Source organism: Xenopus laevis, chromosome 5L (genome assembly GCF_017654675.1).
Source record: "Xenopus laevis strain J_2021 chromosome 5L, Xenopus_laevis_v10.1, whole genome shotgun sequence".
In the NCBI taxonomy this organism is placed as follows: domain Eukaryota; kingdom Metazoa; phylum Chordata; class Amphibia; order Anura; family Pipidae; genus Xenopus; species Xenopus laevis.
The window spans coordinates 62,484,996-62,503,024 of record NC_054379.1 but is presented as its reverse complement, the minus strand read 5'-3'; the positions used below and the strand labels follow the sequence as shown (position 1 = coordinate 62,503,024).

Sequence of the window (18,029 nt, the reverse complement as noted above, 5' to 3'; positions counted from 1 at the left end):
ATTGATAGTGATGTCCGTCGAATGTGAATCGAAGGTATCTTTGGTCTGCTGTGTGAATGGGAATGTGCAGATATGCGTCGCGTAAGTCCACTGATGTGAAGAAATCTCCCTGTTGGACGTTGGAGATGACCGCTCTGAGTGATTCCATCTTGAATGTGGGGACATATAGGAACTTGTTTAGTGCCTTGAGATCGAGGACCGGCCTGAAGGATCCATCCTTTTTTGGTACTAGGAATAGGTTGGAATAAAAACCTAGATTTTGTTCCTTGACTGGGACGGAGACGATCACATTGGCTAATAGCATGTCCCTGATTGCCGGTTTGAGCGCTGTCCGCTTTGGGGGGGATCTTGGGATCTTTGATGTCAGAAATCTCGAGGGGGGAATGTGGTGAAAGTGGATCTTGTAACCGGAGGAAACAATTTGGTGCACCCATCTGTCTGTGGATGTGGTGAGCCACGTCTCCCTGAAGTCTAAGAGGCGCCCCCCTACCGCCCCTGTAGACTCGGGAGGGGCTTGTATTTCAGGCTTCTCGTGACTTGTCTGAGGTCCCTTTCGAAGGTTGCCTCTGATAGTTCCATGTAGGCTTTTTGGTATTGCGGTACCCCTTAGGGTATGACGTTTGGGGTTTGGATGACTGTGGTGAGTGACGGTTGGCTGTGTAAGGACGAAAGGGACGCTTGAATGGAGTAGTTGTGGTACGTGGTTTCTTCTCTTGGGGGAGGAAGTTGCTTTTACCCCCGGTAATCTTATTGATGAGGGAATCTAATTCGGGTCCGAATAAGGAGGTCCCTGCAAACGGTAGTGCTACCAGATTTTTCTTGGATGCTAGGTCTGCGCTCCAAGTTTTCATCCAAAGGGCTCTTCGTGCCGCTATGGCCATGGCAGACGACCGTGAGAGGAGCTTTAAGATGTCTATAGATGTGTCACAAAGGAAATTAACTGCTTGAAGGATTTTTGAGAGATGTGAATGCATATCAAAAGTTTCATCTGTCGTTGCAGATAGGGCTTCTTCTAGCCATAGAACCGTGGTTCTGGAGACACAGGCTGAAGCTATTGTGGGTTTAAAAGCAGTTGTGTTTGAGCCAAATATGTTTTTTAGAAGGTTTTCTGCCTTTCTATCTAGTGGGTCCTTGAAAGAGGTCCCGTCCTCCAATGGTATGGTTGTGCGTTTAGCCAGTCGGGCCACTGGAGCATCAACCTTAGGGATAGTGTCCCATGTGTCCTGATGGGCTTGATCAAAAGGATAAAGGCTGTCTAGTCTCTTATCTTTGGACAGTCGTCTGTCCGGTGTTTTCCACTCATTTTTTATGATGGTTTCTACAGTCTCGTGAACTGGGAATCGTTTTTGCTGACGTTGTGTGGTACCAAATAATTTGTCTAACGTCTTTTGCTCCTTGTGTTCTTCCTCAATGCCCAGTGTTTCAAACATGTCTGTTAGCAAGGTGTTGACTGCCTCAGTTCGTGATCTATGAGACACCTCAGTGGTATGGGTGTGGGAGCCAGTGCTCCCGCATTCACTAGTCTCATCTATATCTGGGAGCTCCCCTTCGGAAGAATAGTCATCCGTGTCCCCTTGTGGTGACTGGGGTGTTGCAGTAGCTGAAACCTTTCTGGGAGGTGGTGCCTGTTGAGGCACTTGTACTGCGGATAGTTTTTCTAATGAGGAGGACATAGTTACTAGGGCTGCTTGGAAGGGCTGAAACCAGTCATGTATAGAGCTGGAGTCATCTCCCTGCTGAGAGGAGGTTTTGCTCTTTTGTGTTCATGTGCAGTCTCCTTCGCCTTTGAGCGCTTAGGGGCTTTTTTAGTGGAGGCAGAGGTTGTAGCCGTAGGCCGAGTAAGTTCTAGGCCCTCTTCGCGAGGGGACCCTGATGCCTCAGAAGCCATGTTAGGCAATTAGTAAGGTAGAGAATAGAGGAATCTCTTTGTACCAACAAAGTGTTCTATATATGTATATATATATATAATAGAAAAGGGGTGAGATGAGCTTTAAGCCGAACGAGAGGCGGAAAAAATGCAGCGCGTGTAGCGCTGTGCTAGTGGTACCTTTATTAGGCAGGTCAGAGTAGTCTCTGTAGTTGCGGAGCTGCGGTGGAACTCCGCTGGCTTTGTAACCACTTGCGTGATCGGTGCACGCGTTCGCTATGCTCGCCACCAAAGCTGGAGCTTTTGGATTGGGCGGAAGCGGAAGTTCTTCTACGCCTACAGCGTAAGTGACGTTGGGCGGTTAGTTGGCGCCCTTTTTCGCCTGCCCGCCACAATTCAAATGGCTGTGCCAGTTGGTAACGAATCGCTACCGTCTTTTTGGCAGTGATGTGGCGGAGGGTGTGCGGTAGCGCTGTAGCATGCCGTAGCACCTAACCCTTAGTTTGTGGCAGCGCTGAAGCATGCCTCTCTTGGTGGATCAGGTCACTGAGGGGGGTAGTAGGTAGCGCTGCAGCATACCCATATACCTCACCCCTGATGTGACAAAAGGCAGCGCAATAGCATGCCCGAACTTCTAGAAGTCTGTAGAACAACGCTGAGTAAATAAAATTAAGAGAATAAATAAATAAAAATAAAAAATGTTAGGGAGCATAGCTCCCGTGCCTCCTACCTCCAGGAAGCAGGATGGCAAAGAACTGTTGGAGGTGGGGTCAATGCCTGGAAGAGGAGGAAGCTAGGAGGAGAGCCTATTCTTTTGTTTTTACCATCCTGCCTCCTGAAGGGAAGAGTGCATTAACCCATCGGTCACCTGTGCTGCCAAGGGACGTACCGAGAAAAGTTTTTCTATTTTTGTATAAAGACCTGGTGGTGCGGTTTTTCTTTTTGCTTATTACTATTGATATATATATATACTGTATAACCAGCACAGCATGGTCTGGGCTCCCTCTTACCCTGTGGGGAAGAGTGAATTTATTCAAAATGATATACTTGCCTAAATTCCTATACAAACTTCATAACTCTCAAATATGGATCCCTAAAGCAATATTTTAGAAAATCAACTCCATCCTCATCCCCTTTCTATGGGCAAAAAAAGCCCCTCACTTCTCATGGACTTTACTTACTGCTCCAACAGCCAAAGGAGGCCTTGCTTTTCCCCAACTGTACTTTTACTTCTTGGCGAGACAAATTCACCACATCCATAGTTGGATACATATGGATGAAACTGATACAGGCATGATCCTTCTAGCTCTCAGACTGGAATCGTGGGAAGCCCTTAGGAACCTACCCTATGAAAGCTAGGGGACTGCAAGTCATGCCCGACAACCATTACAACCCCATATAGATCATGAGCCTCAGCAATCCTAAAGATAAAGCTATTATAGCACGGGTTCATTTCTTCTCCACTAAAGAAGCCATCATTGCGGCGGCTAGAGCGACAAATGCGCTCTCAACTGTTTACAGATCTCTCTCCATCTACCATCCAACGGAGGAGACAACTTACTACTGTGGTGTCGCCGTGTCAAACATCGGCTACTGGATCTACATCTCCACCCGAGTATTACCTTGTTTCAACCAACAGGTTTATTTTTCTCTGATGTTGATATTTACTATTTTTCCCTTTTTTATTTTTGACTTTAGTGTATTTCTAGTTTTCCTCTTCTCCACATTGGTTTGCCAGTTATCTGTTCTTTAGCGGATTTCCTGCAGGATTAGATATGCTTGGTCATATTTTATTACTTTTATAGCAGTTTATATGCGAAGGAGCATATGTTTGTAACTGACTTTGTCAATCCCACCATGACATTGACACTTCTTACTCACAATGTGAAGGGTTTAAATATTCCAACTAAGCGCTCAATAGCATTTCGTGATTACAAATCTAAACATGCAGATATTTTATTTTTACAGGAGACTCATTTTTCTAATGCCTCACTGCCTAAACATTTGCATTATATTTATCCTACAGTTTTTTTGAGTAATGCAGATTCCAAAACATGTGGAATAGCGATATGTTTGCATAAAAACCTGAACTTTAACTTGCTGTCAGAGGTCAGATATACAGAGGGTCGCTATATTATTATTACAGGTCATCTCCAAGATCAAGAAATTACTTTGGCCTCCTTATATGCTCCTAATGAAAAGCAGAATTAGTTTTTTCAATCCTTTTTCCAGACACTGGATATATATTGTAAGGGCTTGGTAATCATTGGAGGGGATTTTAATGTGGTTATTAATGCATATTGGGATATAATGTCCTCTCAGAGGAATGCTAAGTCAGTCTCTAGAGGTTGTTCACGTAATTTATTGCAACATGTACTAGAACACTCATTGTTAGATGCCTGAAGAGAAGATAATGTGGGCAAAAAGGATTATACTTTCTATTCCATACAGCACAAATCTTACTCTCGTATTGATACAGTATGATGTATATTTTTTGTAAGCTTATTCCATGTATGAGGTCCTCTAATATCCACTACTCGGTTTGGTCAGATCATTCTATGGTGATCACTCGGCTTCAACTTCCCTTTCACAGTTTAGACAATTTCAATGGAAATTAAATAATTCTCTGTTGCTTGATCCACAGATATTGGACCAGATTTACTCACACCTTATTGAATATTTCAAATTGTATTGTACACCTGATGTTACGGTACAAGTCACCTGGGATGCCCATAAGGCCTATATTAGGGGGCTTCTTATTCAAGCTGCGTCCCGGAAAAAGAAAGCCAGACTGACTGCCATTAATACTCTGACTACACAACTGGAATCTGCAGAACTCATTCATAAAACCAATCCGACACTTATAAATTATGCAGAGATCACTAAAATGAGAGAATCCTTACATACTCAAATTCAACAGAGATCCGAGTGGTTGCTTAGATGGTCGGGCCAAAAATATTATCATAAAGGCAACAAGGCTGATGCATTATTAGCATTGAACAATAAGTTTCTAAAGACTCCCTGTATTAAACTTAGGGTTGTAAATAATATATTTACTGCTAATCCCTGTACCATTATATCTGAGTTCACTAAATTTTATAGTGAGCTATATTCCAGAAAGACACAATTTTCTCCTAGTCAGGCAGAATCTCTGTTATCTTCTATAGTGCTACCTAAATTACACTCCAAGCACCTGGTCCGGTCGGACTCACTGGAGCTTACTAGATAAAATTCAAGAATATTTTGGCTCCTCAGCTACTTGCATCCTTTATTTATCTTGCAAATGGGCAACAACTGTCGCCTGAGGCATTGACGGTTATATAGCCTTGTTGCCTAAACCGGGTAAAGATACAACTCAATGCGGTAATTTTAGGCCAATCACAATACTTAACTTGGATGTAAAAATTTTAGCAAAGGTTCTAGTTTTACGGTCTGGGATCATTGCAAAATCCCCGCTATCAGCCTATTTGGTAATCCTGCTTTTCTGCCGGGCTCTACACCAAATCTTTTCAACTGGTGGATTGAAAGGGATTAACCAATATTCAAAATTTTATTCATGAAAAGGAAATTTATTTCTATTACCCATCTACAACAAAAATTTGACTGACCACAATCTGAACACTACCACTTTATCCAAATTCGACACTATATTCAATCGCTCTCTCAGAATACAATTTATAATGCCCCTACTCAATTTGAACTATTTTGTATTAAGTATCCTCAATCTAGGAGATTAATATCTATCTTTTATGATAATTGGACTAATGCTACTCCCCCTAAAGAGTTAAAATATATAAATGCTTGGGAAAGGGAGTTAAATTTAACTTTAGAGGAGGAAGAGTGGTCCACTATTTTTCTTAACATAGCTCACTGTTCCAGTAGTTCGGATATTCAGGAAACCTCACTAAAAGTTTTAACTAGATGGCATTTAGTGCCTGCACGAATTGCAAAATGGGTTCCATCTTATAGTGCAAATTGCTTTCGGGGTGCACATATTTGGTGGACCTGTCCCAAGGTTAGATGATTGTGGCATAGAGTATACGCCATATTAGATAGCATTCTGGGTGTCACTCCCTCCAAAAATCCATGGGAAGCATTGCTACATAAACCGATTGAAGGTATTGCAAAAAATGAGATGTGCTTAATTACTTATATATTGAATGCAACAAAGCAAACAATTGCAGCAGCTTGGAAGACTCCATATTTACAAATTAACAAAGTCAAAGAACAGTTGATGAGGGTATATCTATATGAGAAGCTAAAGGCACAATCCCTGGGGAAGTATAAACAATTTTATGATATATGGCGCCCTTGGCAAGTTTATTCCCAACTGGAGGAGCACTAAATTGCTTACTTATTGAATTTTTAAATTTGTTGATCACTGACTACACTGTTAAGAGATTAAGGAAGCTGATGGTAATGTGAGAGGAAGACTTCTCTTTCTTTTGTTGTATTTATGATTTTATTTCTAGTTTCCTTTTATTTGTTATTCTAAATATTTTTGATTTCAGAGTTTATATAACTATATGTACAATTGGAATCGATGACTTAGATTGGGTGTTATCATACTGCTGTATTGTATTAATGTATGATCTGCTGGACTAACCCTCTCTTAATTGTCTTATATGTCATTTGACAATGTGATCATTGTACTGAAAATTGTTGTTAAAAAATAAAAAATAAAATAAACCCAACAGGCTGGTTCTGCTTCCAGTAAGGACTAACTATATCTTAGTTTGGATCAAGTACAATGTACTGTTTTAATATAACAGAGAAAAAGGCAATCATTTTAAAAAAATTTGGATTATTTGATTACAATGGAGAATATGTATCGGTAGTTTTATTGGTGGAGAAATTCATGTTGCCTACTACTGCAATATTGGCCTGTTAACCACTAATACTTAAACGTACACCATCTTCTTCATCTTTCTTTTCAAAATGCAAAAAAAAAAAATCCATAGAAATGAATGGAGAGAGGCGGTATTTCACTCTAGCAGACTGTGGAGATCTCTAACTTTACTCTTTGATAAATATATCTTTGCAAATGTAATTGTAACAAATTAAAGACATCAGTATAAAAAAAATTTTTTTTTCCACAAATGTTTTTATTTGTTTTCAATATGCACGAAGAAATTTGACAATAAACAAAAGAAAAAAAAGGAAATTAAGATAAGGTAAACAAACAATGTCAAGTACAGATTCAAATATAATAAAGCAGGGTTGACAATGATAGGCTAGAATAGCGTCAAGTGATCACAGAAAAAGAAATCGGGTAGGCATACCCCTAATTGTAGATATCGAAAGTTACTCACGATTTTACTGTCTGTAGACAATGGGTTAGCGCGTTAGAGGATTATGATCGTGATAGAGTGGAAGTAAACAGCTGGTTAAGATGATGACTCCTGGGGGTTCCCGTCGTAGGTGATTGTTGTGGATTACCCACGGACCGCAACAGGTGAGTGAGTGATCGTGTAAGTGGTGTGAAGGTGTTTATGTAAGACATCCAGGTGTCAAAAAACAGTTCAGTGTTTTTTTCTTTGTTTATTAGGGTCTCTGTCCAGTCTAGGTGGAAAAGGTATTGCAGTTTCTGTTGCACCAAAGAGATTGGCGGAGGAAGTCGGGACAGGTATGTAAAATGGTCTTTCTAGCTGCCGCCGCAAGTCTTTCCGCTAGGGCCCTCTCCGGCTTTGAGATATGTGGGGTAGAGTGGAGTTTGCTAAATATAGTCCAAGTGGTGTTAATGGTAATAGATTTTCCAGATAGGGTTTCCCAATAGCTGGCGACCTCCTTCCAGAACTGTTGTATAAGGGCAGGACCATAGACAATGTATCATATCAGCTCTGGGAGTTTCGCATTTTAGACAGCTGTCTGAGTGTGTTGTACCTATGTGAAAACTTTTCAAAGGCGTCAGGTAAGTGTGGTGTAATAATTGCAGGGACATTTCCTGGTAAGTGCTAGCAGGCAAAATTTTCATCATTCGTGTGTGGTATCGGAGAATATCCACATTCTCGGCTTGTGGGATGATTGATTTCCATTTTGTAAAGGCCATAGTAGTGGTATCAGGATCGATATTAGTCCTAATCTGTTTGTAGATGTGTGCGGTGGATTTAATAGTATCACGTTTCGGCCATAGGGAATCAATTGGATTGTTTTTATCTTTGTCCGTGAGTTTGGCCAGTTGTTGTGCAGCGAAATGTAAGAGTTGGATCAGTGAAAACTGGTGGAACTGCAAAAATGGGTATTTTTGGAGCAGGGCCGAAATGGGTTGGATTATGGTAGTATGGGTGACCACGTCTTTAATGTTTTGTAAGCCTTTTGTATGCCAATTTTTGAAAATCAGGCTATTCAAGCCCGGAGAAAAGGCTTTGTTATTGAACCAGGTGAGGTTTATCAAATTAAAAGGAGATAAGGCCGCTTTTTTCCGAATGGAGTGCCAGGTTTTATATGTGTGGATAAATAGGGAATTTTCCTGCATGTTCTTGGGGATTTCCTGTAGTGGCGTATGTAGTAGTGAGTTAAGTGACATCCCTTCCGACAGGGCGGCATCTAAAGATATTGTAGTGTAAATATTCCTGTGATGGAGCCAATCACCTACATATCTAAGAAGGGCAGCATCATTATATTCCATTATGTTTGGGAGATTGAGTCCACCGTCTTGTTTTTGGTGTTGAAGTGTGGCAAATTTTATTCGCGGACGTTTCTTATGCCATATAAAGGTCCTAAGAATGTGTTGAAGTCTTTTGTTATCAGTGGTAGAGATGCGGTAAGGGAGCATCTGTATTTTATAAAGTAGTTTAGGGAATAACATCATTTTTATCAAATGGATTCTTCCTGAGAACGTTAGGTTCATGTTCATCCATTTCTGAGTGTCTTGTTCAATTTGGTCTATAACACGTCTGATGTTCGATTTATATATGTCTTTGTGGTGTTGCGTCAGATGGATTCCCAGGAATTTTATTCAGTATAAAATTTAAGTGCCCCTATGGAGCACCTAAGAAAGGTAACAGGTGTACCCATAATAGACCCAGTCAAAAGTAAATAGCAGCTTTAAGAATCTAAAACAGAGGTCTGTAAATGAAATTGTACATGATTTCAAAATGCAATTGCTACTCCTCTAGCTTTAGAGCTATAAGATGTGGCATATATTTGTGAGTAATATTTACGTAAATAAGGCTTAGGGTCTGCTGTAGACCAACAGGTTTCTTGAAGAGCAACTACTTCTGCTAGGATCTTTTTGTAATATTGCCCTGCCGTTTTATGTATGACTGTGGAGTTTAAACCTTTAATTTTATGTGTCACAATTTTTAACTCTATTATACCATATATTACAGATGAAATCTAAAATTGTTATGCCTATGCAAACTGTAAAGATTATCAAAGTAATAGCATACAGTATAACAGAATTCAGTTTTAGGAAATGTTTGTCATGCTGGTGCTGGTAATCTGAAGAACTTGGGTTTATACCAGTACAACTAAGTAATCAAAAAGAAAAAGATTAGGAAAAAATATGAAAAAAAGTAAAAAATTTACCAATATAAATAACTGCAACTCTAAGGGGCATATTTATCAAAAGTAGAGGTGAATTTTCAAGCTATTTTTGTCTACTTTGACTAGGGAGTAGCCTAAATTCAATTTGAATTTACAAAAAATTCAAAAATTCAAATATCGAAATTTATCATGTACTGTCTCTTTAAAAATTCGACTTTGACCATTCACCATCTAAAACCTGCCGAATTACTGTTTTAGCCTATCGGGGACCTCCTAGGGAAAACTGTGAATTGAATCAAATTCGATCAAATTCGATGGACCCAAAAAAAACTGACTTAAATTCGGTTGGTCTTTTTGAATTAGTATTTCGAAGTTTTTTCAATTTGAAATTCGACCCTTGATAAATCTGTCCCAAACCGTGAGAGAATCCAATAACTCAGGAGGATCATTGCCTGGGAGTCAGGGGGTTCACAGAACTGTCGATCCTTGTGGGGGTTTGGGTGCGTAGCTCTCTGAAGTTGGGAAAGTTCCTGATAAACCGCATGTCTTGCTCATGTGAAACAACTCGGTTACCATGAAACCAGATCCTGTATTCACTATCCTGACAGTATAGAGAGTTAAAACTTTCACAGTGAAGGAGAAACCGAACTCACAGATTCTGGTGTAGAAGAAACAGCTCGTGCAGAGGTTTTTTGAAGATTTTTTTTGCCATATAGTTTAAAGCGATTGAGTTTCTCAATTGGCAATTTTGGTGGAGAAGGAGTCGCAGTCAATCCCAGTTTGGTAAGGAGAGCGGGGACATCAGTTGGATCCGTAAGCAAATGCTGTGCTCCATTTTTAACTACGGACAGCCTAAATAGAAATCCCCAGTCATATTTTAAACCTGCTTGAGTGAGGCTGGAGGTGATGTGTCTCAGCTCTCTGTACTTCTGCAGAGTTGTTTGAGCTCAGTCAGGGAATAACTGGAGTGGTTACCCGTCAAGTTCTATTGTCTCTTGTATTCTGGCAGAGCGCAATAAGTCCTCTTTCATGTTAAAGTTATGGAGGCAAGCCACTACATCCCTAAGTGGTTTGTCCGGCGAAGGTTTGGGGCATAGTGCTCTGTGCACTCTATCAATAAACAGTATAGCTAGGTCTGAATATGATTCTGCTACATTGCATATGTTATTGCGACAAGAGTGATTTTCAAGGTCCTCTGTATAATTAGTAAGTGCCACTACTGACCAAGTTGGTATCCAGCATCGCCTTAGTGAGGCAAGTAATAGGGAGTTGGCACCATCTTGGATCTTTGGCGAGTCCAAAGTTCATTTTTTTAAAGAAGTTCTCTGGGTCTTTTTGGGAATGGGATCTCTGCAATGTCATTCCCATATATTGCTGGGGAAAGTGGCTAAAGGTTTGTAGCTGATTAAGTTCATTAACTGTGCCACAATCTCCATAAGGGCAGGATTGGTGCAGAAGCTGTTGAACTCTGTGTCTTCACATCCTGTCACTAGGCTCCGCCCCATATTATTATTTTTTGTGATTAGTATCTGATATATTGTGCTCTTTTCCTGACCCCTTTGTATTTAAGGGTTAGGGTATGATTTTAAAATTTATACTCAATAAATGTCATGGTATATTTAAGAAAACTTAGTTAAGTTTGCAGTATCTGAGCACTGTTAAAGAAATAGTTTCAACTCCACAAGTCCACTGTCAGACAGGCCATGTTCTAATTGAGGTACCCTAACCAAAAGTGGTTGATCAACAAAGATCACACCAAGAGCAATTGTGTAATACTCTTGTAGATCTTAAAGAACCCCTGGCTAATGTGCAAGGAGAAAGCCTATATTCTTCATAAAGAACATTGATGCCTAGTTACAGTTTGCTATACCATGTGGATAAGTCCAAAGGGTATTGTAAGCATTTTCTGTGGATGCAGACCAAAACAGATGTTTTTGGACTTTAATGCAAAGTGTTATGTTTGATGAAAGGCAAAGAATCTGTGAAACATGGTGGTGGCAATATTGTATTTTGGGCATGCTTTGCTGCTTCTTGACCGGAATAGCCATCACTGATGGAACTATGAATTCTGAATAGCTCCAGCAAATTTTCCAGGAAAGTGTCCATGAACTGAAGCTCAAGAGAAAGTTGGTCATGTAGAAAGAAAATAACTCTAAACACACAAGTGGATCAATAAAAAAACAGGTTGAAGCAAATTAATGTTATTGACTTCATTTGAGAAAGAGGGAGGTAAGCCCTGGCCTGGCCCTAGGAGCAGATAATAACACCTCCACCAAGACTTCTTTATGTCTTTAAATTAAAAAGTACTGCAAAAATAGAACTTCATTATAAAGAGAATGGGATATGTGTGTCTATGCAATGGTGAGTTACAGTTATCAGCCCTTAAAATATTCTATTTTACTTTTAACTTAAGCTTTCATTTTAAATTCCTTTCATTTTAAATTCCTTTCATTTTAAATTCCAGTTTTAATAATGCGTATGAGTTCTTAGCACTGGAAATATTGGATGATAAAAAATTTTGAACTGGTCGCTATTTCCCCATTCTTTATTCCAAATAATGACCTTGTACAGTTCTCAGTGGTCTAATTTTAAAACTTCAATGGGGCACTATGATCTCATATGGAATTCAATGAAGTTGGAACATTAAAGATGAAATACAATGCAGTAAAACATAATATTACAATTACATAGTTTACCGGCAAATCTGCATACATACCTGATAAATCCTTGGTCCCTTTTTGTAATCATCATTAACAAAGAGCCAGTTCCTAAGCTTTGCATATATTGACTAATGATTGGTTGTGATAAGGATTGCGGGGAAAGTATTTGAATAGCTAAGTAATGCTGAACACTATATCACTTAGTAAATCAGAATGGTGTGTTTTCTTAAAAGCAGTTGAACACATTTTGACTAACTGACACAGGTATCATAAATGTGTCAAATATTAAAAACACTCCTGGCTGTCAAAAAATATTCCTAACTGTTCCATGGTCTAATATTTAATAAATTAGCTTCACATATTGTACCATGCTGATTAGATAATTATTTAATGCTAATATTTCTGTTTCTATATAACATTTTAAACACAGTTTTATTCTTACCTGAACCTCCAAAGAATAGTCTGTCAATTTGCTCCATAAAATAAATGCTGAATGTGTTGATTTGAGGAAAAAGTCCCAATAGCGAAATGAGTGGAAAACAATGCACTAGCACTGAAATGAAATGAAAAACTATAATTAATTGTAGACAATAAGAATAATTTGGAAGTTTCATTTTTAGGTTTTTGTGATACAGTTTAAAGGACTCAATAAAAACCACAATCGCAGATGCCAATGCATATAGACACCATTTATTAAAGCTTTTGCATTTGATTATATTTGCAGCAAGCTCCATTGTGCTCACCTAGTTTGTTTGGATAAATTGTGTGCAAGTGTGCCTACTAACTCAGCGGAACCCAGGAGCTACCATCGCCTGCAAGGTGAAGGAGGTAATTCAAGGGTTCCCACTGTGGCCTACATTGATACGCACAATGCATTTGCACATGAAGATTAATGCCCAATCCTCATTATTTTGATGTCTATTGTCAGAAATGAATGATTCAATTCTAATAATTTTGGCTGCAACTTTTTCAGATTAATGTGAAAATCCATGAACAACTATTGAATTATTGGGTTCAATTGTGTTGAGCGCAAATCCACACAAATGGTGTAGGCAAGTGTAGGCAAAAATGCTGAAATCACATGGTGAACTGCATAGGAAGTTCCGAGAAAATGTCAGAATTTAAAACATGCCACATTTGAAAGCCTTCTCTTTATATAACACTTTCTACAGGCTCAAATCTTATACATTTCATGTTGTAAACTGCAGCCCATGCAGTTCATATACAATAGACAGAAACAGAAGTCATTTTTCAACTGTCAGAACATCTAACCAAATAGTTGCAACTGCCTGGCTGAACTACACCTAAATGATGCATTCTCCATAGACTATCAGCACACTAACCAAACCCAAACTATGAGCTATATTTGTTTAGCGGAATGCCTTATCAACTAATAACAGTGCTCTGAAAGTAAAAGTTTACCGTTATATTTTTGTCACCATGTAAACATATTTTTAAATTATCAGGTGCAAGGCCCCGAAACACACTTGCTCGTGCTTCCGATTTATTCCAGGTCACAGGATATTGACACTTATGATGTGGATTGCTGATCATTTGCATGTCATATAACTACAAACACAGTGAAAATGTAGGGGAACTATTACATACAATATTAAATATAATATTACATCTCATAACAATAAACAACTAAATAAGAATAGAATAATATCAATGAAATAGTCTGTCATATTTCTGTTTTAATCAAGTTATTCTTTAGTATCCCCTCTCAGCAATCTATCTCTCTTTATTGACTGTTCAAGATGTAGTCAGAGTCACTGCATACCAGGTATTGAGTACTGGAGATCAGAGAAGGGACAATATAACTGTATGCTTTCCTGTGGAAATCATATGCCACAGTTTCCATTGCATAATGTGTCTTTGATGCCTATTAACAGTCAAATCTGATAAATTTGTACAATTCAAGGTTTTGCTCGATTTTATCGAGTTTTTTTCCCAAACCAATTTATTGATAAAGAAGATAAAACCATGGATGGGAGTTTGCTAGTGCTTGGTTTAATAAAAAAGTTAGATAAATTTGAATTTTAGTAAACAACTCCCTTAGTGTTGAGATACAGTTCTGGGAATTTTGGGTATATCAAGTTTCAGAATTTTAATTAATTGCTATTAAGCCATTTTGCCTCCATTATTTCCATATTTGTATGTTTGTTTTTAGTGATGTGAGTATTATGGGTTAAAGTGTTTTTTGGAAATCTAGATCCTAGCATTTGGGATAGTGCATTGACCACACACTTTTGCCAATGTTCCAGTCAGTGACTTGACCGGGAGCTCTGGGCTCTGCCAAGGAGGGGGTAAACTTGGAGGGCTCACCACCCCAGCCATGAAGACCCCGACACCTGTGCGAATCACCCCTCTGCACCTTCCGCCACACTGTGTACCTTCAAGCTGTGCTAGGTACTCACACTTGCTGCTGCCTGCTTGCTTGTACACAATTGAATCTCACTGCAGGGCAAGCAACAGGTCTGGGATGGCAGGAGCCACAAAGGCCAGGGCACAGTGGATATTTTAATATCAACCCAGTCCGACGCTGGTTCCAGTCCTGATGAAAGACTGAAAGATGCTGTAACCTGATCCAAAATTACTGATAGGACTAAGTTATATTAGGGAGGCTGAGAACTTTTTGGTGCTTGATAAGTTGTAATAATTTTTGGGGAATTGTAGGTTACAAGTCCTCTGCTGTTTTCCTTATATAAATATCACCTTTTTTCGTAATTCTGTGTGCAGTTTCTAAATTTCCTTGGTTTGCCCTGCAAGATTTATTGCTGAATCTATTCTATCTTCAAGTTTAATTTGTGTAGAAATCTGGGGGGCGGGGTTCTGTATTCCTCTTCTGTGTTGTAAATCTGCAAATCTTAAAGGGATTCCGTCGTGATTTTTATGGTTTAATTCACTATACCACTTAAATTTGTATTTTTTAACCAACAAATATATATTTTTTAACCAACAAATATATATTTTTTAACCAACAAATATATATTTTTTAACCAACAAATATATATTTTTTTAGCTGTAATATTGGTGTGGAGGCAGCCATCTCAGTGCATTGTGCCTAATTCTGAGCTTTCAGAAAGAGCCAGTCCTGCACAACAGAAATACTTTCAGACTGCTATTTTTTTCTCCTTCCCAATGTAGTTCACCACTACCCAGGTTGTGGTATTTCTTCTGCTTGGGTGCTATTCTTATGTCTACCACTAGGTGGGGCTAGTTTTAGCCACTTTTAATAGTGCAACAATTTCTGACTTCATTTTGACCTCTATAGTGCTCAAATCTTCTCCAGCCTTCAGGAAACCTGCTTTTTTTGGAAGGGTAAGGGGGTTTGGGGTGTAAGAAATCATTGCCTCTCATTGTATTTAATGTATTTGGATGTAATTCCCACTGCCTCTCAGTGTATTTACTGTTTATGGGGCTAAAGTTCCCACTGCTTCTCATTGTATTTAATTTATTTAGGTGCCACTTATTCTCTGCCTCACTGTATAATGTATTTATGATCTAGAGTTATAGAAGTCAGTGTACCATTATTTACAAGAGCATACGGTGTGTATATTTCCTTTACTGTACAAGCTAATTAAGGCTAATGGTACATGGGACAGCTTTCCATAGTGTATTTTAGCTGGCAGAAAATGCCTAAAGCAAAAGTACCTGTACTTTACTAATGTGAAGTCTACTTTTAGTGATGTTGTCCCACTATGATCTACAGTCATCCATAAACTACTTGTTAGCATTCTGTTCCATGGAGAATATTACTTAAATATTGATTTATGAGAAAATGTATATTGCTATATTTAACAAACCACTATTTCTTATGCAACCGTAACATAATAAATATCTGAATAAAGATCTACTGCTCACCAGCTTAAGGTCTACTGGTAGATCCCAATCTACCTTTTGGCCCCTGGCCTAAAGCCACCCTAATTTATTGATTATTTATTGAAATTATTTATTAACTGATGCATTTGAAAAAAAAACAAAAAACATGTTCTACGGTGTTACAGTATACTTTTAACTTGCTTTTTCCTGCTTGGGTGCTGTTCTCATGTATATCACTAGGTGGGGCTAAGGAGCACTTTTATTCTCCTTTGTCCTTGATCAAGACCCCAAAGAGGGTCGAAACGTTGGAGACACTGAGTTTTTGAATAAACCGTTGAATTTTTTGGAACACGGAGTGCTGGTCCTTTCTGCCATTTTTTCATATATATATATATATATATATATATATATATATATATATATATATATATATATATATATATATATATATATATATATATAATATATATATATAATACACAAAAGCCGTGAATATCTTGTAAATTATATCCTTATAAACGGTGAGTAGTGATGTCATCAGTTATAAACGGTGAGCAGTGATGTAATTTCTGTCACATGACTCACTAAAATTTGTGTATTATAATTAATAAAGTACCCCCAGTTGTAAAATATGAGGATGTTATAAGTTACCTCGGAGTTCCATGACCTGTATAAAAATGGTCATGAAACTCCTCGGTAACTTATAATATCCATATATTTTACAAGAGGGGGTACTTTATTCACTATATATATATATATGCCATCCTGCTATGAATTCTAGGGGTATTTGTATATGAAATGGCAAGTGTCCTGCTGCTGTGAGTTTTGGGTATATTTATACATGAAATTGCTACTGTGTCACTCCCCTATGAATTCTGGGGGTATTATAAATGAAACTGCAACTGTGCCAACCCCCGCTGGCTGAAATCTGCAGGCCCCAAGAGGAGAGAGGGGGTATGCAGTGGGGCATTATGGGGACAGGAGTTTGCAAAGAGGGTGAGTGTGGTGGGCCCTTAGGGTGGCGACACTGCTGGGCCCGAACGCCCACTCTGACACTGACTCAGTGTTTCACCCCTAATATGGGTCATAGGGGCACATTTACAAAGCTCGAGTGAAGGATTCGAATGAAAAAAACTTCGAATTTCAAAGTGTTTTTTGGGCTACTTCGACCTTCGACTACCACTTCGACTTCGAATCGAACGATTCGTAGTAAAAATCGTTCGACTATTCGACCGTCGAAGTACTGTCTCTTTAAGAAAAACTTCGACCCCCTACTTCGGCAGCTAAAAGCTACCGAAGTCAATGTTAGCCTATGGGGAAGGTCCCCATAGGCTTGCCTGAGATTTTTTGATCGAAGGATATTCCTTCGATCGTTGTATTAAAATCCTTCGAATCGTTCGATTCGAAGGATTTAATCGTTCGATCGAACGAATAATCCTTCGATCGTTCGATCGCAGGATTTGCGCTAAATCGTTCGACTTCGATATTCGAAGTCGAACGATTTTAGTTCCTAGTCGAATATCTAGGGTTAATTAACCCTCGATATTCGACCCTTAGTAAATGTGCCCCTAAATGTCCTGTCAACAGTTTTCACACCTGCAAAAGTAAAGGGTTTCGGTGGATGCCAGGAGAATGATACCTGCATGAACACATTTTTAATATAGGAAAATAAATTTGTAGGATTTGTGGTATAAGGTAGGGCCCTTGTTCTAGTGATACCTTAATACCAAAGTACTTCTTTGTGGTAACAGTTTAAGGAGGGACCAGTATACAACTGGTTTGGGAGAAGGGAGTATACTGGCTTGCATAGAGTCTTGACTTGCATAGAGTCTTGACCTTAACACAACTGAACACGTGTGACAAAGTGGAAAGTTATCTGTGATCTAGGCCAACATCAGCATCCAACTTCATTAATGATGATTTGGTTGACTGGAAGCAATTCTTGGATTTGAATGGAAGCAGCCTTCATTGTAGAACAGAGGTTACAAATGGAGGACCAACATCATATTTATACCCTTGGTTTAGAATGTTTTTTTGGACAGGCAGGTACTTTTAGCCATATAGTTTATTTTGTTTATATATGTTAACAACTGATTTCCATTTAACATTCAATAAACTTACCAATTACAATGTCCCGGGAAATTTCAAAAGAATTCGATGAAAAAAAATATATGCCATAAAAAACGGGC

The 18,029-nt window shown here is 38.8% G+C and overlaps 1 protein-coding gene across 3 annotated transcripts in view; it reads right to left on the bottom strand.

Annotated features, from left to right (window-relative positions):
* pcnx2.L (pecanex 2 L homeolog) overlaps positions 1-18,029 on the bottom strand; it is a 643,210-nt gene that overhangs the window by 244,186 nt on the left and 380,995 nt on the right. For all 3 annotated transcript variants that reach the window (XM_041562821.1, XM_041562822.1, XM_041562823.1), the window contains 2 exons: positions 17,962-18,029; positions 12,458-12,568 (listed from right to left, as the gene is read on the bottom strand). The exon at positions 17,962-18,029 is cut by the window's right edge and continues 104 nt beyond it. In XM_041562821.1, coding sequence (XP_041418755.1) covers positions 12,458-12,568; positions 17,962-18,029 — 179 coding nt within the window. The remainder of the gene's footprint in view (positions 1-12,457; positions 12,569-17,961) is intronic.